General features: G+C 38.9%; 1 protein-coding gene across 2 annotated transcripts in view; it reads right to left on the minus strand.

Moving 5' to 3' along the window:
- Positions 1 to 23,590, minus strand: part of BARD1 (BRCA1 associated RING domain 1) — a 44,770-nt gene extending 21,180 nt beyond the window's left edge. The window contains exons 1-6 of one of the 2 annotated variants that reach the window (XM_026853086.1): positions 23,569 to 23,590; positions 23,382 to 23,438; positions 19,779 to 19,924; positions 12,304 to 13,301; positions 3,418 to 3,498; positions 2,538 to 2,710 (exon numbers count right to left, since the gene is read on the minus strand). In XM_026853086.1, the coding sequence (XP_026708887.1) occupies positions 2,538 to 2,710; positions 3,418 to 3,498; positions 12,304 to 13,301; positions 19,779 to 19,878 (1,352 nt within the window). In that variant the 5' untranslated portion in view covers positions 19,879 to 19,924; positions 23,382 to 23,438; positions 23,569 to 23,590. Of the gene's footprint in view, positions 1 to 2,537; positions 2,711 to 3,417; positions 3,499 to 12,303; positions 13,302 to 19,778; positions 19,925 to 23,381; positions 23,492 to 23,568 lie in introns of those variants that run through there. The other variant, XM_026853085.1, reaches the window with a different exon arrangement.
- Positions 23,591 to 23,596: the final 6 nt, after the last annotated feature.

A 23,596-nucleotide genomic window follows, 5' to 3' on the forward strand; every position in this document is an offset into this window, starting at 1 on the left:
CATATCTCTAAATTTAAGGCACTCCTTGGGTGTATTCCAAAAAGAATATAAACCTTTGAGAAGAGTTGCAAGCTCTACTCATCATTGCTCAATTTCTACTTCAAAGATCCTAGAGTAATAATGCAAAGACAAGCAGATCCTGCATTAAGTACAAAGAAGCCAATTACAAATAGTCATACTGAAAAGAATTATAATTGCACCATCTTATGTGATCACCTTGTTCTCAAAACTATGGTCTGCAGGTCTCAGGGATCTAGGAAAAATGTCACTGAAAAGCAAGCTTCTTGCCAGATGTGACTTCATCATAAGGGTGCCTACATCCACTAGAAAAAAAAAATAAATTAAACCTTCTACATTAAAGAAGGCTCAGATCCAACCACTGTTAAATTAGGACTACAACCACCAGAAGAAGTGGCAGAGAAAACCCTGGAGCATGACTCTGGAAATCTTACAGGAAAGGATGATAGTAAAATTCATTGCTGGAAGCTAACAGGGCACAGGAAGGAAGGGAGACAGGCACAAAGTTCTCAGAAGTCTCAGATTACAGTTCTTGTTTCTGTTGCTTCTTGGTAGTGTTTGGAAAAGGTCAGTAAAGTCTTACTATTCAAGCCCGAACACTCTGCTTGTACATCCCTTTATGTCTCTAACGCTCTCTGTAGAAATAGCCAGGAGGGTTGGGGGTGGGGTGGGGTGGGAAATATGAAACTCAACCTTTCCATTATCAATGCAGTAGTAACACACACAGAGATAGCCTACAGAAAATTTGGAAGCCTCAATTTTTTAAGGGGAGGGGATATACAGGACTGGATTTTTGCCAAAGCACCTGTGGTTCCTCCTGCCAGACAAATGAAACAAAGATTCAAAGCTGCTAAATTTGTTCACAAAACATTTTAAGTTAAAAGAAGTAAGCAAATTTATTAAAACGACACACTAGAAATTCCAAGTACCCTGGAGATTAATTCAAGAATAGCACATACTTAGAAGTGGGTTAGAAGCCATTTTTGACACTTAAGAGGTACTGCAAGAGGTAGGTAGTTGCGGAGTTGTGACATATCCTATGCACAGTGTTTTAATACACAAGTGCACATTAGCTATATTCAGTGAAAAGCTAAGCTGGAGATGAAAATTTACATACATCTTTCATTCCACGATTAAAAAGCTTCTGTTTCAACAGAAAGACATGCTTGCTCATGTAGAATGAGCTGAAAGAGGTTCAGCTTCATCTCAGTTTGAGTGAACACATAGAGCAGAGACTCAGGCTAGTAAGACACCTGAAGAGCCAACTGTCAGCATTAGGAGTCTGCTGTGTAAATCTTCCAGTGCTTAAGTCCTGTCAAAACCTTTGCATCAAAGCTGTTGTCTGTGCTATGCTTTCAAATACCAGATAGACAAGTGATAAGTGTCACACAGCCAATTCCCAATATTCAAGCGACTTGAAAAATTAGTTTCTGAAGCTGTCAGCTTTTCAAGGTATAACGCACTGGTCTTTGTTGTTCAAGAATAAAGTGAAGATGAACACATGATTCTTGTTTTACTTTTTCAAGCTGAAGTTTTGTGGGTTTGTTGGTTTTTGTTTGTTTTGGTTTTAAATCCAGTATATTCAAGATTAGGACTGGTTTTGAAAACCCTATGCTTTTCTACCAGAGTACCTTAATTTTGTAAGCTTTAGGAGCCAATACTGAGAGCTGAAGTGATTAAGCTGAACTTGTTTATGCTTCTTTATGCATCATGCAAGACTTCATCCTATCATGTTACTATATACACAAACACCTATTGACAACATCCATTGGATTCAGATTTTATACACACAGGCTCTGGCACAATACTACAAGACCTAAAACCACATTTAGTGTCTGAAATACTAAAACTTGCAAGGTTATTCATAGACTAACAGACACTTTAGCACTTCCCATACACAAATGCCAAAATCTTCAGGAGGCATAACAGTATAGAAGATTCAACTGAAAATATTTCTAGAGTTGTTTTGTTGTTTGTTGGTTTGGGGCTTTAATTAAAAAGTGTACCAAGGATTAGTGCTTTGATCCAGAATGGAAAAAATACAACACACTGCCCAAATCTCAGCCTGTGTCTATGCCATATGTGAAGGTAGAACAGACTGGACTGAAACACCTTCTGCGAGCAAGTAGCATAGTAAAAGTAAAGAGACAAAAAACAGCTGTAGCAGTTCAAAACTAATCTAGCTCAGCATCTTGGATCTGACAGTAGCTATAACAAGATGCCAGCAGAAAAGTGGAAGAATAGGGTAAGCATATTTTGTTACTTCCCTAGTACAGTCTCCAATACTCTAGCTATCCGTGACTCAGATGTCCTCAGAAAAGCTTAGGACAAAGCAAAACAGAAAGGAAAGACTTACCTGGAAAGGGGTGATATAAGTATAGTGGAGCATACATTTAACACTCCCTCACTTCAAATAAATCACGTTTATTACTAGCTTTGCTTTGTATTTACTTAACATACACACTGGAAGTTGTAACTGTGGCATTAGCTATAGCTAAAATAACATCACACCTACTTACACTGCATCACAGGAGGCACCATGCAGAAGTAGCAGCTCAACAATGCTCACGTGACCATTCCTGGTAGCGTCATGAAGCGGTGAGTCGTTCTGATACCCTGTAGTATTCACTAACGCCTTGTGTTGTAGCAACAGCTCCACCACTTCTTTGTGCCCGTGATTACATGCCTCGTGCTAGTGGGGTAGTAGTAAAGACAGAAAATTCAAGTTAAACAGAATTCAGAGGAAGGACTCTGTTACACCAGTTAACACACTTTCAAACACCTCTTAGTAGATGGTCAGGGAAGATGATGCAAGGATACTGCATTACATTCCTGACATGAATTAACCTTGGAACCCAGCACTAATAAAAAGCAGGAAAAGACTGAACAAAGGCCAATTGCGTGCAAATTAGACTAGAGGGAGCAAAGCCTCCCAGATTACAGACTCCATCAAGAGTATTCTTCAGGAGAGAAAGAAGTCATGGTTGAAAAGAATTACAGAAAATAAACAAAAGGTTCAAGTCAGCAATTTTTTCATTCAACTACCTGATATATTTCCAAAATAGTAAAAATAAACGAGGACATTAAGAACCCATAAAATATACACATTGACTAAAATTGATCATTTTCTAGTTATCATAGCTATATTTTCTGAATTTGTAGAATTGTATGCTGACAGTTTTCTTGGCATGCCCTACCCCAGCAAATGAGAGTTGGATCTGGGCAAGTCAGTAGTTGCTAATGAAGTATTTTAAACTTGCTTACTATCCCTTCTTCACTTTGCATAGTTCTTTGTCACCTAAATGCGTGTAAAGGAAACTGAAATATAGGAGAGGAAAGGAGGGATGAAATGAAATCTGAACAAAAGACAGATGACAAAAAGAAGTCTTCAACACTCACCAGTGGTGTCCAGCCAGCATTATCTTTAACATTGGGGTCTGCCCCGTTTTTCAGCAGCTGTTCAACAGCTGCTAAGTCACCCTACAAGGAAAAAAAACATAGTTAAAAAGAAATATTGAAGAAGATACACAAAGACAAAAAAATTTAAGAGATGCAGAATTATAAATTTAGCTGCAATAAAAACACAATGATAAAAGACTTCCATTTAGATACTGTCCAGGTAAGAACAACAACTGTTTTGAAGACCACATTTTATCATTACTGCTCATTTAGAAGTACCTACATGTTTTACACAAATACATAATTTTAGATAAAAACAATGCACATAACAGACTTAAAATAAACGGACAAGTTGGTGCTGATTGCAATCTTTCCACTACAGTCAACTGCAAGGATTAAAATCAGGAACATTGATTCAGAATTTCCTTGTCCCTCAGACTGGATTTTTTTCAAACTAATCTAAATAACTGGCTAGAAACATGCAGAGGTGAAACAGATTAATAAGCCTGACAAGCTTCTATAAATTGTTTTCCCACAAGTCAAGAGGAAAAGGGAAAGAGTTTTATTGAACACTGCAATTACTACTCATGCTGAATCTCACTGACACTTTCCCTGACAGTTACTCTACCAAAATAGTTTTCATTTGCTTTTTGGAAGAACAGTTTTTACTATAAGCAAAGAAACGTATGCGGAAAATGGTGGAAACCAGAGATTATGGGAAGAGGAAAGAGGCTGAGTAGAGAATAAAGTGAAGGAGACAACTGAATCAGAGTGAATCAGAGGTTTTGACACTATTAAAAGGCAAATACAAGAGAAAGTTGGTCACAAGATTGGAGCATATACAGATGCAGCTATAAATAGGCAAGGAGAAGCCTCCTGCGGAAGCTGAGGCAAGGAAATCTCTGCAGTGCAGGTCTTCTAAAAAGCAAGTGGGAAAAGTAACCCCAAGTGATTGAAAACAGACCCTGACCCCATTCTCCTTTCACAGCACCACCTGCATCCCAGCATATTGGTACTTAAAACTCACTTTGTGCAATGTCAGCCAGTTCCTGCCTCTGACATTCGTTATTACAGAGCAGCAATTGCAAAGGTCTGCCCTACTGGAAGAGCCACCATGAATCCTGTTCCAGAATTTTTGCTGCAATGCTGGGAACCCTCCACAGCTGCAGGTACACAGCTAATGGGGACAAGGCTGTCCTACACCTCAGCATCGGGTACTACCTCTTGGGTCAAAGCAATGATTTACCCACACTATTACAGATTAGGAGCAGTTACACACCATTTTTCAGCTGATGGAATAACAGGGAATGAGGAGATTGACAAGCAATACCTAATGACCAAAACTACCTAAATAACAGCAGCTTGTCAAAGGTTAAGCAGACTAGACCTCAAGTTTCTGCATTGCTTGCCACTAATGTCCTAATTCTTTTTATTTTAGGTTTTTGGGGGTTGGTTTTGGTGTTTTGTTTTTTAGGATCCATCCCAACCAAGTATTTCAGGATGACCACTAACACTTTCTGTAGACCAGAGTATTATGATCCCAAATGATGAGACTAATATCTAAACTGCCATCTAGCTCTTGTCCTTGGCTAAACTTGCAAAATATAAATATTAGGACCTGGAGGGGCGGAGAAGTTTAATCCATGATATACAGAAAGTTCTATGCACTTAAGTAGTGGCAAGCCAATGAATTTCTGTTATTCTACAACATACCTTCAAAAAAGCAAGAGAATATTAAATTAAGATTTCAAAACAATAAACTTAATCCATTTTATCAAGGAACACATTCCAAAAAATAGCTTTAATCTTTACTCTTTAGTCAGAGAAAATATTAAGACAGACTCTGCTCAGCAGAAATAAATCGAGCAGGCAACAAGTGGAAACTCAAAATTCATCAAAAAAATTATAAGAACCACTGGCATTAAAACACTCAAGCAAATTAACACATCAGAGATAAATCTGATTCATTATATTCACAACCTAGATGTCCCAGCAAAATGTTACCTTTCAAAGCAATTAAAGAATATGCTGCTGTTAGAATACTTTATGGTTGCAAGGTAACAGACAGTGCTCAGCATTAGATCTTCTTCTAGAGAGAGAAGATACAATTATCTATAATGAGCGAGATCTGAGCTTATCATTTAAAGTTAAGTTTGCAAACATGTACAGCAAGGGTTTGACATTTCAAGAGTACTCCTTTAAAGCAGTAAGCATAGCTAATAATTTGTGTGGGCATTAGGTAGTATCACAGCTTTTCAGAACAGTTATGTGAACGTTGATTTGTAGAACACTGTTGCAGTTTTGTGTTTGTGGTGTGGACACCAGTACTGACAACACCCACAGACTGAAATCCAAGTCTAAGTCAAAATTAGAAAATTGTTGTTTTGCTGTTTACAGAAGACAAATATTGTCATCACCTCAGCTGTAAGTGAAACCTGCTCCCTGCAATTGGTACCTAGCAATGAGTGACAGAAAGGGAGGGGAAGCTGTCACGCCACTGTACTGTGCAATGACTGGATGGGGGCTGTCAATCAGGATTACAAGGCACATTAACAAAATTGTTCATAGCTAGGAGAATGTGCCTTTTGTCCCCTCAGAGGCTCTTCAGCCAGTTACCATATTGTGAATATTTAGTTTAAAAAAGTGGAAGACAATTTCAAGCAGCAGATCCTTAGCAGACATGTTATCAAGTCCCTGCAAAGCAGAACCACCATCATCTGACAGTGACCCAAGAGTAAAAAAAGTGCAGTTAACACACTGACCAGTTTTACCACTTTTGATGGAATTACATTTAAAAGCTAATAAATGTTTTCCTCAGCACTAAATAAGAAAGGGTAATGACCTGGTAGGGGCAAGTCCCAGCCATAAATACATATATAACATACGTCCTCTTTCCACAAGGAAAAAAAGCATAGAATTACTAACTCCAACATACTTCATAAAGTTGTGCTTTGACTGATACTGAAATCAACTTTGTACATTTATTCCCTTGAGTTCACTTTATCAATGCCAGCATAAAATCACCAGTCCCAGAGTCATAACCATACCAGATGATACAGCTTGTCTTAGCAGCCTGTAGCAACTGGAGATACTACTTGTTCAGAAAGAGAACAGGACAAACACCAGGTAGAAAAATGCTATCATTAACAATTCACAGTGAAGTGTTTATTTTTAAATCTCATTATCAATGAAGGATTACAATCAGCTTCTGAAGAGGTAGAAACTACTGCAGAATGTAAAACTATCCGTTTGGAAGAAAAAGCAAAGGACACTTTACGCTCATAACAAAGCTTATGTATAGTGACAACACAATAACGCAATGGGTTTGCTCTTCCTCTGCTACAGCTTAAGAGAGCTCTGAAAACTATAGAAGCAAGAAAGGCATTAGGGCCATCTGTTGGCAGATCTAGAAGACAGCATTAGCTTACACAGAGAAGGATATTTACACAGCTTTACAAACACTTCCCTCCCAATGAGAATGTAGTTCCTGCAGATGCAGATGGCAGAAGCCCAGAAAACCATCCTCACTTGGTATAGATAAAGTTTTTTCATTATTTTTTTTTTCCAAGTCAACTGTGTCACAATTTTAATGCAGACGAATGGTTAAGAACTGCAAGTGTCCTTTCAGCCCTACTTTATAGGGTTGGTTTTTTGGTTTTTGTTTGTTTGGGGGTTTTTTGTTTTTGTTTTTGTTTGGGGTTTTTTTTACATTTTACCCTTTACTATTTCCATTAAGCATAGATACTCTTCACCAGTAAGTCACATTTAAGTTAATGAAAACATATTCTACCAGTTCAAAAGAGAGACATCCAAATAATTAGGGCAGTACATTAAGATGAACCTAAACACCTGTACCACTTCAACCACTTCTCCCTTTATTTACAAAGGTAACTTCAAACAAATGAACAAAACCCCCCTTTCAAACCCAAATAAATTTCCTTAAGTTGGAGGGGAGACAGAACACAGAACTAGGTTACTTACAACTCAGTCAAAGAGGGCAAATATGAATTACAGAGTGCTTATAGTAATTGTGAATGCTCCAACAAACTCTTTACAGAAACCAGCAAGTTTCTCACCTCAAATTTCTCCAAATTAATTCCCTACCCAGTAGACCATTTATTAACTTACAAGTATACAAGTAGCTACACTTAACTCTTACAAAAAGAAAACATTCAGGAAGCTAAGTTTAATCTACCTCAGAAACAAGGGAAATATCAAAAAGTGAAAAAAGAAATGCCAATTTGTTTCTAAGCTTTCAGATCAGCACTTGGGAAGATGGATTGCTTTTGAGTCGTGGCCAATTTTCATATTCTTAAATTCTACATTTGAAACCATTACACTGCTTCATATTTGTCTTAAGCTACCTGCCGGATACTACCAATAATGAGAAGGCTGTTTACTATTCCTACACTATCTGGCTTTGACATTAGAGTCAGCGTCAAACTACAACTCCAAAGCAATCTCAGGTGTTAAATCTGCAATTGAGTTACCCTGCTAGTTACTGCCCGCACACCTCATGCCTCCAATGAACGGGAAACTAAAACACACAGTGAAGTCACCTGCCACACAACAATCACAAGGTCTGGACAAGAAGACCTTGGACCAATGGATGCATTCATTCAGTGAAGCTGCTGGCAGGAATGCTGCTGACCATCCACTGCCTTTTGCTCAGGGGAGGATGGGAGTACCTGACCATGCCGCAGGACAACTCCCCTCTTGTACCTAAAGGCTCAAGAGGAAAGGCAAGAGGGGAGATGTTCCTCCCATGTACATGTGTGACCCAATACTCAACCATGATACATACCCATCTGGTACCAAAAGTCAGGAATTGCACAGCTGACTAGGTCAGACACCTGAAAAAAAAAATAATCTAAAAGGCATTCTGATGTTGGCCATTACATGCTCACAAAACCACAAAATCTTCTTTCACTTTCCCTTCTAATGTGCCATTAACTGGTAACAGAACATTAAAGAGGAAGGACAGTCTCATAAGCTCAAAAAGAATTATCTAGTAGTTATTACAGTGTTACCTATCATGAACATGAAGAGTCCACCACAGCAGGCTAGCCATGGGTGAAGCCTTTCGGAAGGCCCTCCTGGCCAAGGGTCCCTGGAACAGGAGGTAACCTAAACTGGTCCCGATGCACCTTCTCTTTCTTCTGACAAACACAGTTGCTCTGCATAGATGCCATTTCTTCTCTCCTCAGAACAGAGCCAACTCTCTTATTGCTTCAAACTTGAAGCATAAAAATCAAAGCCTTCTCCCAGGTACCTCCCACCCACTCCGTAACAGCGCAGCTGTTGCCACGGTCTCTTACCCTGTTGCACTGCAGTTCACTATCCCTCTTCCTGGGACCCATAGCTTCAGTGATTCTACACTGTGAACTGACCCATCATCTCCCCTGTCAATACAGAAGAAACACAGGCACAACCAAGATCTGAAATACCGTACTAAGAAACCACGATTTTTTTCTCTCCATGGAAGGTTTAAGCCTCTGTACTACCTAGTTAAGCAGTACCATGCTGCATTTTTAATTGCCGCCTAAGAGCTAGTCCTGTGAACAAGTCGTTATTTTACTGTAAAAAAACCAAAATCCTATGTGGAAGGGCTATTGATTGGGCAATTTTCCACCACTTTAGAACATTAGGAGTGCAATAGGTTATGTTTTGTATTTAATAACTAATTGGAAGTTTTATCTTTAATGACTATGAAGGAAGATACACATGACTGCTGTTTGCTATAGGAAGAGTCACATTTATTTTAATTTATTACTTTAACTCAGCATTAAGTTCATCCATACTAGAACCTTTCTTGAGAAACATTTTGATTTCAGCAAGTTAATAACTAGTAGTAGTAGTAAACAGGGACAATCCCTCAGAATCATTTGAAACAGCACAATACACTTAATTTTAATGCCTGATAATGCTATTTATTAGCTCTTTTAAATAAGAAAAAAGGGAGAACTCAATTAGCTTTAATTAAATTCAGAGTATTAGACCCTAACAGCTAATGAAAATAATACAGATTTATTTTATAATTAATGAAGTCCCAGAGAATTAGACTTTATTTCACTTTGCAGGGAGGGTGGCAGCTACAAGTCTGTTTCCCATTACACACATGGAAGAACATTACTGGCCGTGGAAAGAACAAGAAAAAAAAAAATCACCTATAAAACAAAACTGGAAGAGAAATACTTCTTCCAGAAACAGAAAAAAATGACAGGGCTACTAAAAACAAAAACACAATGAGAATATACATACAGTATAAAGCCTAGTATTTTCAAGACCAGTTTCTTTGAGAAAACATATTTATCAGCTCCACAGCAGGGTTCCTACACCGTAGAAGTGATTCAGAAACATATAAGTTATACAAAAGATACTTGCATGCAAAAAAATGTTTTCTTGCAATTGCCACACAATCCCAGCAGATTCATAACAATTAATCACTACTATTTCTTGTTCACTGCTTCACAAAGTAAAATGTTACCAAACCCCATGACCAACAGTTCTTTAGGAAGACCAAGTCCTCACACCATGCTGGCTTGAGCAACTTGAGTCTTAATCCACTTAGACATGGACTAGTTAATTGTGCCAATGTTGACTGGCCACCAGGGGATGCAGCAACTTCTTGAGAATGCCATAATATACCTGTGATTAAGCTATGTAACAGGAACAAAGAACACCACAAATGAAAGAAGATAATCTGTATAATCTCCTTCAACAGATGAGGAACTGAGGTTCAGAGACAGTAAAAGAACTTTAAGAGTTGCACTGGAAATTTATAGCTCAAAAGATAGTAGATATATGCAAGTAAACTACATCCATAACCAAAATACCATTCTCCTCACCTTATTTTAATTAAATTTAAAAGAGAGTGATAACTTTGGGATCACCCTGAAACCCTACCTAGTTAAACAAGCCTTTACTAATGAGCAGCTCAATGCAAATGGAATTGACAAATTAAAACCACAGCAGAACTAATGAGGAACAGAAGCAACTTCCCATTTTAGCTCAATAATTATAGACATTAAAAGACGGCACCAAAATGAATTCACACAGAGGACTGAGAAAAGCATTCATGTGTATGCCCACCCCACTGCCTACACTACAGCTGGAGGTCAGCTCTCCAGCCCACTGAAATAGCTCTATCTCTTTCTCAGAGAGGGCTGTACCAATGCCAACAAGCAGTGCCAGCCACGCTACTAACCTTGGATAGCCAAAACTTGTTTATTCTTTTTGTCTATAGAATCAATTGTTCAATTTTTACTCACTTATCTTCAAAATTCTTTGCAATGAAAAACCATATTATTGGCATGTCACTGCTTACTCTGAATCTCACAGTAAATATTGCTGGAAACCATACCTGTGTGAAAATTTGTCAAGGTAGATCAAATTTTTTTTAGAATCAGTCGTAATAGTATTCCTTGCAAACTTGCAGAAAATCATGGAAGGATAATTTAGACTAGATGTCAGGAAGTATTTCTTTACAGAACAGGTTATTAGGCATTGGAATGGGCTGCCCAGGGAGGTGGTAGAGTCCCCATCCCTGGAGGCGTTTAGGATCAACATAGTGCTGAGAGATATGGTGTAGCTGGGAACTGTCAGTGCTAGGTGAACGGTTGGACTAGATGATCTTCAAGGTCCTTTCCAACCTAGCTGATTCTGTGATTCTGTAAACAATGCTTTAATAAAGAGGAATATATAGAACTTATGACAAGGTAACAAGAAACCTATCCTTTAAAGCTCTTGAGCCCTGTGAGGACAATGTTTGATTTTCCCCTCCCTAATTCCATCTTAATGGCATCAAGATATTTGAACTCAACTCAGTTCACCTGCCACTTCCATTTAAAAAGGTCTCGTGCAGCAGGAGTGGCTTATTAGAATGCCTTTGAAAGAGGACACAGTTACTTATCAAGAACAGTCTTTGTCTCAACAAATAGAAGTGCTGAATAAATGCCAGGATGCTGGTAGGTGAATCAATTCTACCAGTATAAGCAGTTTGTTAACCACACAGTATTTCTATGTTATGATTTAGCACATTTAAATTGCCAGACTACAAACTCTTCTTTGAAATGACCTCTCAGAAGAGAGTTGCCATATCAGTGCATCTGAAGAGTCTGACTGGAAGCACTCAACTTACCTCACCTGCATGTGGCTTTTACATAGTAATAGGGAAAGAAAAAGCAAAGCCATGAAGTTCTACCACAGCAGAAACTGGCTAAGATAACAGCAGCAAAATGAGTGACAGCTGTCACTCCAAGAATAACATCAATCCTACATAAAAGTGAACTTAACTTATAAACTCTACTTAGATCATGCCAACTCTGTCCTAATTCTCCCTTCTCCACTACTGGTGAGGACAGCATGTTCAGCACACAGGGCTCAGCATGGGAATCCCAGGGTCAAATGCAAGATCATTAAATAGTTAACCTCAATTAAGACTGCATAGAGTTACCTTCACATAGGTATTTCAGATCTTGTCCTGGCTGAGTTACCAGGTTAAGTTAAACTGATCAAGATCACTCAGTGACATCTGAAACACTTAGCTAAACTCCTTATGACAAATCACAGAGACAGCTTGCTGGTATGTAAGGCCAAAACATTTGAATGTTCATCATTGCCTAGAACTCACAGGTAAAACTGACACTGTAGTACATTTAGTTTCTCAAGTATAACCATCTTAGATCATTCCAATAGCAATTTCTTTATGAAATCATAGAATCAGGCTGGAAACTCTCTAATAAACCCAGAAGAAAAAGACCACAGGATGAGATTTCCCACACAGAAACAGGATGCACTGAAATAACCGGTTTCCAGGATATTTTAAATACAACGTTGTCTTTTTAAACCTCTGTTTAAAGTTGACCTAGAAGATGATGGTCCTACCTTGATGGAAGCAACATGGAGCAAAGTCTCTCCCTTGTAATTTCTTCTGGCAATTGTGTTACCACCAGGGGACTTCAACACAGAAGGACTGTGTGGTATTCCTACTCGATCACAGGTCTTGGAAGAAGATGGGGTAGAGGGACATTTTGAAAGTGAAGGACTATTTATTGCTTGAAAGACTGCAGAACTTCTTGTCTTCATTACTGTGTTAGTGAGTTTCAGTACAGAGGAAGAAATCTGAACTGGTGTCTTGTGTTCAGTCACTGGGGAGATGGGGCAACCCTGAGGTAACTCCTCGAAGCCATCTGCCTGCCTCACTGATTTCTCAATACTACTCCTCTCAGTTCTTCTTGGTCTTTTAGACTGAGAAGTAACTGGAAGTCTGGATTGCTCCCGTCCACGTTTCAAAGGTGTAGTTTCATTTTCCATTGACAGTGCTGTCTCTGTAGCTTCATTTGTTCCCTTTTTGACTTGTGCAGGGCATGCAACCTCACTGTTATCCTTCTTCTCCAAGGATATTACCTGTGGTGATATCTCCACATTTTCTGTATTTTTGCTGGAGTCAGATTCCTTTATAGACTCCTGTTGAAGTGTCTCTTCAGGGCTATTTGGTTCTGGGCTGCACAGGACTACAGGTTGACTGCAGATGGTCACACACTTTTCCTTGGGAGCCTTCTCAACTCCTTCTTCCTGCTCAGGCTTCTCTAAGCACCACACTTTGTTAATGTCTGCTAGACGTTTCTTCTTGATCATCTTACTCTGTGTCTTTGTTGGCTTTTTTGTCACCTTGGAGGGCTTTTCATGAGGAGGGGAAGGAAGGAAATCATAAATTGAAGATGTGTCTTGACAAAGGTTATTGCTTTTAGTCTCAGGCTGACTCCTGTTCAGGATGCATCGAATCTTCCTACTCCTTGGACTGAACCACATTTTAATCTGATCCTTTTTATTCTTTTTTCCAAAGTCTGAGTCAGTTGGTGTGAAGGTATCTTCCGTTGAATCTAAGTGCATCAGGGAAGAGGAAAAACAATTTATAAAGTACTCTTCAGTGGAACATTGCAAAGAAAAAAGATCAGAACCACAACTTTAGTAACTGATGAAAAGTTACTAAATAAAAGCTATGTGTGCCTTCATTTCTTCTGAAGAGACACATGTAATGGCTTTAAAATTGGCAAGGTCACAGGCCACTCTGGAGTTCAGGGATCCCAGAGCAGATAAAAGTATCCACTAGGCATGTGAGCACCCTGCTAGGAACGTTTCCTCAGTAGTCTGAGTTCACAATGCAGCACATGCACAGATTTCTGACCAGATTATAGAGGAGAGAAGCTGGTTCTCCATGGAGTAAACTATTCCAAGCAAGCTAAATATTTTTATGATCTCAAACATTTCTTTATAAAATTGTTCCACCACATATTAAGTCACATGGCACAGCAAGTTGCAAATCAATTTCCAAAATGGCAGGAATATCTGGCACTCCCAGTTCATGAAATAACAGTTGAGAACAAGGGCTATAAATGGTGTCCTCAATGGCTTAAAAATAAATTAGTTATCATAAAGTAACCTCTAAGTTGGACATTAATTTAATTTAACAGCAACTCTGCAGTTCAAAAGAACAGATTTTTTTACAGATTCCTTCTTGGAAACCTAAGTTATTTAAGGTTACTTGGACAAGTCCTCCACAGTAAACGCACAACTCCAATCTCAGGGAGGTTCACATTCACAGAAATCTTGGTGATTTGTAGCAATCAGTCACAAAACCAATATTCATTTTGCCTAGTGAGGCAAGAAGGGTATCGTTACTATTATTTTTAAACAGAACTAAGACCAAGATCAGTGGCTTTGTTTAAACATTCTTGAAATAAACCATGCATAGTCTCAATTATTAAAAGCAACAGACACTCACTGCAACAGTGTATTACTTTCACTTCAGCGCATTAACTTTCTACAGATAGACTTCTCCATACCTTCTCTTCTATTTTTGGTGTTAGTAACTATAAAGCCTGCTTTCCACAGCAAGCTATGATAAATTCATAGATAGCAGACAAAGTAGACCCAATCCCTTAGACAAAAAAAATGATTGAAATTTCACTTGAAGTGTACAGCTAGTAGTTCAACACCAAAATAGACATTTGTTGTTTTCCTTTAAAGCAATGTTTCAAGGTTAAATGCTTCCTCAATCTTGATTTAAATTACCCTACTTACCCCTTGAATTAAAATATGCTAGATATTAGGAGATTTAGCTAGAGGAGTATGTATGGCATCAGACCAAAAATGTCTTTAAAGATATAGCTTGAGGCTAGCTAATCAATCACTTAGGTATCTGAAGATAATCAAGTACAGAACTGCAGCTATTTGGTTTTTTCTGTAGGGATGGGCTTGGTGCAAACAAGAAAAAAAAGCCCTGAAACCGAGACTGAAATCTCATAACTAGCTAGCCTTCAGAAAGTTATCATATCTAATTTCATTCTGACTATAACATCTAAAAAAAGTAATAGCTTGATTGCAAACAGATGCAAAAATATAAACCACAGTTACTATTTACTTGTCTCGCCTTCACTGTTTACACAACTAGCAGATTTCCTTCTAAAATATTTACCTTGCTAGAACTATGAGTCATCTCCAAGTTAAGAGCAAGAATAAAAATCAGCTTGCAAAAGTAATTTGTGCAACAATTTTGTGATGGCCAGAATTCTTTTTGATGTGTATAATAGCACAGTAAGACTTTAAAGTCCAAGCGACAAACTCAAAGGCACTGTCCTTCAGAAGTAAGATCTAAAACAGCCTAACACAATTAAGCATTTACACTGGAAGCTATGTATATACCACTTCTGGCAGCAGGAAAGCTTGTGAAAAATCAACCACGGGGGTTCTTAAACTGATCTGTTCATTATTGGTTGCTCAGCAGGGACTTACTAGTCAGGTTATTACAAACCTGCTGAAAATACACCAAATAAATACTTTTCCAGGATTATTTTCCTCACATGCAACTCCTTTAGGTGTAAAAGAGTATGTTGCATGTTTTATAACAGGGAGGCCCTAATGGAACATGATTAAAATGCCACACATGCTGTGAAAGAGATCAGACACATGAAGAGGCCAGCCGAGCACACCCAGAGCATCCCCACAGCCTTCTGGGGAAAAGACTGCAATTTCTGCCCGGGGTGCCTGTTGCCTCTCAGCCATTACTCAGTAACTCCATCCTTTAGAATAATATGTAGCTAACATCAACTCTGCCTGAACAGTTCTGTGTAGCATCTGCAAAAAAGATTATTCTTAGACTCTGCTGCCCCTTTTCTCTGTTTCCAAAGCATACAAGGCAGGGAGTAAAAGTAATAAGGACAAATGGCCAGCCCGCCCTGAAAATCTAATCCTTTGATGGACCCAGAGCTGTGAGAAAAAAAAAAAAAAAAAAAAAAAAGAGACACAGTGCTAAGAAACTGAAAGGAAGTTCTTATGGTTTAATATGTAAATGTTAACTTATATAAAGAGGGTATTATCTGGTAGCTAAGTGCATACAGTTAAACTACCTTCAGAGAAAATTGCTCATAGTAAATTCGATCCAAAGGAGTTCTTTGCTGTCTCCAAGTTGGAAGCCAGAGCTTGCATCTCAACAGGAATGAAAAAATTACTAGATATGATTAAGATTTGTCTTCTTAATACCTAAGAAGTATCATCCCAAAATTTTTAGATGCACAAAGTAAAAAAAAAAAAAAAAAATAAAATCAATCAGTAAAGCATGCTTTACTAATTCTAGATTTTAAGCAACTGCAATAGTGTAAAGACTATCCACAATAACAGTATTAGAATCAGCCGATACTAAATGCAGTAAATCTACTCTCCATTACCCATTAAACATAATGTTCATATACACAAATATATTAACTGAATTATTTCTAAATTAGATTTATTTGCACACAATAAGCAGAAGTTTCTTAATGCCGACATTTATTAGAGTTGAATTTCTTAAAGACAGTTGAGAGCAGACAAAAATATTAGGATACGCAGTGCCTTGCAACTGGAGTGCTACATCTCCAAGCTCTGCTGTAGTACAACAGGCTAGAGCAGGAAAAAAGGAGCAATTAGAAAATGTGGTTTAGCTATCATTAATCTGCATCAAAGGAATATAATGATGCACATTGTGTGCCTTTCAAATTATTCTCTATTATGGGTTTCAGAACAGAAGTTGAGAAATCTCTTTGACAAACTAGTCCCTTATTAAAAATCAAAGGGAAGTGCTTTGGTACCATCTGTGCAACATTAGTGCCTTCACTGAAGAATGATTATTTTGCAAGTTAAGCATTCAACACAGGGGGAAAAAGGGAAAAATTCCAGCTATTCAAAAACTCATCTTTAGCTATTATGAAAAATGTCATAGCGTGCATGAAATGCAATGTAATCTGTTACAACAGTTCAACGTCTTTCCCTCCACATCAGTAAATGTGAAACTAAATTATGATAATATAAAAGTTAACTAAAAGTTAATCTCTCCTACTGTCCACCAGCATCAACATGAGATTATGAAGCGTCGACCAACACCTGCAAGGTCTAGCTCTGTATGAGAAGGGGGGAGGAAGGCTTTCCGTTTGACAGTGTTAGAGCAAAGCAGATTATTTTACAAAGATTGAGGTAAAAATCACCCATAAATGGTTGTGAAAATTTACGACAATCTCTTCTTTCTAAAGAATATCACACAGAAAAATATGCTAGTTTAGAAATTCACTTTCAAAATCATTACTGTAAATCAAACTTCTTCATCTCTATTATACTACATGCACCATGTCCACGATTCAACAAGTTCTTGCTAATGACCCACTTATGAAGCCCATCATCCCACCAACTCCAATTCTCAAGAAGTCTTGGACTCCGCAACATTAGAGCTAAAGATATCCCATCTATGAAGCCTGCCAGCCAGATAGCTTCCTCGTAAAGGTACAGTGCCAGGCAGTAAAAAGGTCAGAGAGCTCTCCTCACCTTGCCACAGACTAAGGCTGTAACATGTCTAACAAGTCAATTAATTTTGAGACTCAGCAGGTGCTACCTATAGTTTGCATTTTCTAGCCAGTGTCAGGTTTGTTGTTCACCAGTTGCCCTTCAGTGGCCCCAGAACTATTCTGCAATGCCATTTGCTGTGCTTCCCTTCAGTTTCCAAGGAAAGCATTAGCCATTTTGTGCAGTCTTTCCTGAATTACTTGCTGTTGCTTCTTAGAACACACATGGTTAGGCAAAAAGCTATCCTCATTCCACTGGCGTGCTGTGGGCTGTGTAACCTGTGAGTACAGGGATTTTTATACTTGCATTATTCAACACATGAGCTTAACCCTATCCTTTTCAGTCACGGTAGTCTGTTGTTTTTAAAGATATCACACGTAGCTTACTGTATTTGCTAGGTCTGTCGTAGATTTAAAATGGGTAGTATGATGCATTTGCATTAGAAACTGCAGTGTCAACAAGGATCTCAAACAGAAGCTTTGAGACAAGCCACAACTGTCTCAAAACAAGGCATATAAAACAAATATGCAGAAGTCATACAAAACAAATATATGGAAAGTTTCCTTTTTCAACTGCTGCTCTTCCTTTCCTCCACAGAAAGATTGATTTTTCTGTGTGTTTCCTTTAGTGGAACATAAAATACAATTTCTGACCTTCTAACAAAAAAGATAAGAAAATATTGTTGACAGGGATGTGGCAGAAGTAGTGCCATAAGAACATGAAAGCAGCACTTTAACAAGAGGCCCTGGTTCTCTAAACTCAAACATATTTCAATTTGTATACATTAAGTTCAAGACATGCATCTATGGGAGGTGACAGATTTGCCAGAGATGAGTGACAAAACATCCTAAAGGATTTGCTCACAAAATCTCTAGAGCTACAGCATCCTGTAGTTTGCCATAGTACAACAAATAATTGACTGTTGTTAGATGCGCACTCATTTAATTATGTATCCAAACCACTCCTGACAGTGAACTACCACCAGCTCAGGAGGTTTTTTTCCCCCCTTAACCTCAGTATGAAACATCCAAAAGGCCATTAATCCTTAGTTCACTGCAAAGATTAAAAGTGATGGAAAGTAAGCTCCCAAATCAGTCATAACTTTAGCTCCAAATAAAACATTCTTGGAAACTTTAGTTTTTGTGTCTGCTTTTAAATCAGAACAAGAAACAATAAAAAGAATGTAGTTTTGTTCTGTGGTTTAGCCACATCATGCAAACTTTATTTTAGAAGAACTATGGGATTAAATGTATTATTCCATTTCTGGTACAGTTAAGCATCAGACCAGTTTTTAAGAGTTAATCCATCTGTAAGAGTTCTCCAAAACATCTACACAGTATCAATAATACTACTACCATGTTGTATTTTAAATGCTTTATTTATAGCATCACAAATAACTCCTCTCAGAGATTCTCTTTCAACTATGTTTTAAAAGCCTTCACCATTTAAAATGTTTCTCTGAAATCCTATTTAAGCCATCATCTACATTTTCTATGCTCCAGAGGATTTAATCACCATAGAATTTTCTATCTATATAAAATGTATTCCTTTACAGTTGGACACAGGCTTTCAGCCTCCTCACCTAAACACATTTTGATGTCAATAAAGAGCTACCCCATAAATTAACATGAAGATGCTGAGGGAATTAGACTTAGAAAAAGAATCTTTAATTCAGACAAACATATTAGGAAGCAACAATGAAGGAAGAATTACCTTTTCTGTATCTGACAGCTAAATTAATGTTTTCTAAAACTCAGAATTACATAAAATGCTCCTCTCTGAGCTTGCAGAAGAGACATACATTCACCTACGCTTATTTCATTTCATTTCTTCCTACTTTGACAATCAGCCTAAAATTTGATAGAGATGAATTCCCGGAGTATGATCTTTGCATCTTCTAGCACAGTCAGCAACGACAAAATGCCATTGTAGCTGACTAGCTGATTGTTAGGGACCAGAAAATAAATGACTGAAGACTTGCCTCCTTTCCCTTTTAGGCAACGAATACAGATAATTTTTTCTGTGCGCAAAAACCCTAAACTGAATATTACTGGGACAGTACACAAATACACAAGAGGCAAGAAAGTATGTGTGTTAATCCTTTAACGGGGCCCCCATAAAGAAGTGTGTGCTGCAGAACATTACACATTTGTGCTGCCCTAAGAGCAAAGATACGACGATTTGTCCCCCTGCTTTGTGCAACTAACTGCCATGTGACTTGGGAATCTATTCCACTTTCATCTAATTTTGGAAGACAGATTCTAATGAATTATGGACTAACCTGCTCATGCAGATTTCTTAGTAAAACAGATTCAAAGAACGAGCAATCCATACAGACAGTTCTCTTCAAATCAAATTTTCCAAACATGATTTGGAAGAGCCTTTCAGAATCTTAAACAGGGCTGCACTGTTCATTCTCTATAAAGCCCATGAAATGATACAGAGCGGTCTGGATTCAACGTCTATCAGAGACCCAGGCTTGCTCTTACCTGAGGTGTCCGCACCCAGCAGACGCCGCAGTTTGCTGCAAAGCTGAATCATGTTATCTAGTTGCCGGTTTATCTGTGCATCTTGCACCCAGGCTGGCATGTGGCACACTGGGCATTCTGTGCCAACACAGTCACCCACACAAGATCTGAAAGTCAAATGTAAAAATCCATTATCCAGCGTAAGTTATCTACTGTACTCGCTATCAACCTTTTCACAGCCAAACGCTCAGCAAGAATCTCTTATTTTAGCATTGTTGTAAAGCCTGTATGAGTTAGTCACAAACGCAGGAGAGGACATATTTATCATGACAAGCCATAATTAAGCAAGCCAAGTCCAGAGCCTTGTCAGCATACTGTCATGAAAGACATGTTATCTTGTGACTCCCACAGACTCACAAGCTGATCCAAATTTTCAAGGTATGCTAAAGCTCCATTACTGTTTGTCTCCAGGTAGCAATTAAGCTCAAACAGTTAAAACTACACATTCTTTTACACTCAGCTAAAGATAGGGCTATTCTTCTGCAGCCTTCTATTTTTAAATCAGTGACAGAAAACCAACCCATTGTAAACTATCATTTCTCCTTTCTCCTACTTAAAGTTTTCTTGATACTGTGGTTTCACCTGTCTGAGCATATAAGAAGTCCCACAAGGATCTGCAGGTGTTATGAGTCACTCTTCTCTTTCAGAGCATTTATGTCAGATGATCAGGGCAGAGTGGATGGGAAAAACAGATTTAATCAATAAAGGTCATTTAACACTTGTAGCTTCTTAGTAATACTACTCTCCCCCTATCAGCCTAAAACTTTTTATTCATTTGATTAGTCCAGTGAGAGGACCTTATGACTTGCCATCTGAACCACAACATTCAAGGGCCACTGTTACATCTCAGCGCCAATCTATCCCATTAAATACCAGTTCTAATTTCACATACTCGACTGAATTAATTTCAAGTCTCCTTTACCTTACCAGCATGTAGCATGCACAATTCTAGCCAAACGTATAAAATTAAATGTGAGCAGATCATGTTAAAACATTCAGAGGAACTGAATGCCAGTAATATCAAGGCACTGCTACTTGAAGAGCAAGATCAAAGTCTATGCATCTAGACTCCAAACATATAAACGACTTGGAAGTTGACAATCATATACCCCAAAACTAGTAGCTAACAGTGCCAGAATTGTAACTACCACCACTTTCCTTAAGAGGAGAGTTATTTTCAGCTCTGTTCTCTTCACTGACATCTCTCCCTTGAACACCACACATTTATTGTGCCTTCAGTTAATCCCAGAACAGGAAATTTGGTATGTAAAATTGCTGCTAGGTGTGTTTTGTGCTTTAAACAGCCTGCTCTGAGCAGGCAAAGGACCTCACGTTTAAGACGCTGCTATGATCAGGAGACTGTAGTACAAGTCTTGGTTCTGACATATTCTAGGTGACATTGACAAATCACTTGGTGCAAAGGTAAGAACTGACCAGGCCTTGTTCTCTAGGAGAGTTGGCCTCAGGTCTCCCATGTCTGTAAAAAGTTGTACAAAGAAAATGCAGAATGACTTTTATACCACAACATTTCCTAATTACTTTTAGCTGTTGGGTTTTTATAGTTAATGGATAATGACATTAACTTAGTAGCTACTAACACTCAGACAAAACTGCAGAAACTGATCTTAATAAATATTCCTGACCATAATAAAACCCATGCTGAGGAAGAACCAGTTACATTATGTGTGACTTGATTATTGCAGTTCATTAGTTTCACGTATTTCACTTCATATATCAGAAGGCAGCTCTGGCCATTCACCCCACTCCTTCCAGTGTATATTAATAAATGTCTGTCTTTAGCAAAGGATCAGAATCAGTTCATGTCTGTATACTGCTGATTCAATTCACACCTGACCACATTTGCTTGTAAACAAATTAATCTAAATTTCCTTAGGTTCATTAAAAAAATAGCCTATCCAAGACTCAGTCATCAAAGGATAGGATACATTAAATTGATGACTTAAAGGTCAGGCACATAAAAGAGAAAAGATCAGGTGTGACAATAATTTGGTAACAGCAGATAAACTCTTTTTCTGGAGTAAGACCTGCTAAAGAGTGCTTAAGGCTCCCATTAGTTACTCTTTCCAGCCTTACAGATGCAAACTGCATCATCTTCTGATGCTTTGAAAATTTTTCTTACAAAAAATACTTCAACAAACAGTGGGTATTTGAAATCTATCACCTAGAATACACTGGAGTTATCCAAAATAAAGCAAGGCCTTAGATGCCCAACGATTATGTTTATTAAGCCACCCTTACGCTACCCTTTAGCAATCCACACTACACCTAAGAAAAAAATCATTTTATTAGACAGATATGAACATATTTATAAAAAACTTGTACAAGCTTCTGAGGGCTATTTTACTAAGTACTCTGTGGACAGGTAGTACAAACAGGAAAATTGCTTCAGACGGCAGAATCTTCTACAGCAATTAACAGCCAAAGCTGGGAAAGAACCCACATGTCCGGACAGAAATAAATCATTTATGTGTCTTTTAATACATCCGTACTGTCCCATAATCAGTTACTCCTCAAAAAACAAAAAACTCTTTTGCTTAGGATTTTACTCTTCAGGCCTCCAACAGTTTAAGCTCCCATTAGAAAAGTGCAGCTGAAGACAGTGAAGGAATACATAGCCATGAGGGAGGGAGGGAGGGTTTCCTCTGCTTTTATTGACATAGTGACTATGGTATTACCAAGAGGCAAAGCTGAATATCTAGTCTGGCCTACAAGCAGAGGTTATAAAGTGTCTATCCTCTCCACTGTCACAAGCATAGAATTTTAATAGCTCACATCTGTGCTGTGCAGAGAAAATGTTTAAGCTATATGGCTGACCTTTTAACTCCCCATATTTGTATAGTGATATAGAGGACAGACAGAAGGTTACACCACCTTCCCCATGAGGGTCTGGGGCACAAATATTTCAGACTCCGCCTGTACTGACAATGCAGCGAGTTGTCCTAAGACAGGCCAAGTGACAACCACCTCCTCAGAACTACTTTGTCAGCAGGATGTTTCTAACCGCTATTTTTTTTTTTTTTTTTAAGACTCACATTATTTGACAAGCTACAAGTAAAGGTACTCATCCTAACATGTTCGGATGGACGTCACTACAAGAAGTTACGGTGGCAGATCTTTAGGAGCAAAGCCATTAGCATAGCAGAAGACCAAAGCAATGACAAGCAGCACCCAACCCTCTCAAGCAGAACAAAATCCCCTTGGGAACAAGAAGCACCTTTCCAGGCTGCTGGTTTTTGTTAGGAGGGGAGGAAAAGGGAGTTAAGAGATGACGAGGTCTGGAAGTTACTTTCGCCGCCTACCCCACTATGAGTGGGCTCCCCCCTCCACCAGACTGAGGTCTCCTTTCACACCCGGCCAACCTCCCGAAGCCTAAACCAGCAAGCCAGACACTCGCCCTAGAGCGGGGAGCCGGAGCTACAGGGCAACAGCTCCCGCCTTCCACTCAGCCCCCCGGCCAGAAAGCACCAACGGCGCCCGCCCCCCCTCTCTCCCGAGCTGGCAGCAAGGCGGGCGGGGGCCTCGGCCGAGCCCGGCGCTACTTACAGGCAGAAGATGTGCTCGCACCGCCCCAGGGACACGGGCTGCCGCAGGACGCCGGCGCTGTGGGCAGAGGAAGGAGAAACGCGACATTTTACCATCTGCGGGCATAGTGCCGGCGGCGGCCCCGCTCGCCTGCCGGCAGCCGGGACGCAACGGCCGCAGCGGAAAGGGGAAGGGGGGCACCCGTTACCAGCGGGAGCAGCTCAGCGCCTTCTCCA

This window comes from Athene cunicularia, assembly GCF_003259725.1.
Source record: "Athene cunicularia isolate RWA chromosome 7 unlocalized genomic scaffold, athCun1 chr7_part1, whole genome shotgun sequence".
Classification (NCBI taxonomy): Eukaryota; Metazoa; Chordata; class Aves; order Strigiformes; family Strigidae; genus Athene; species Athene cunicularia.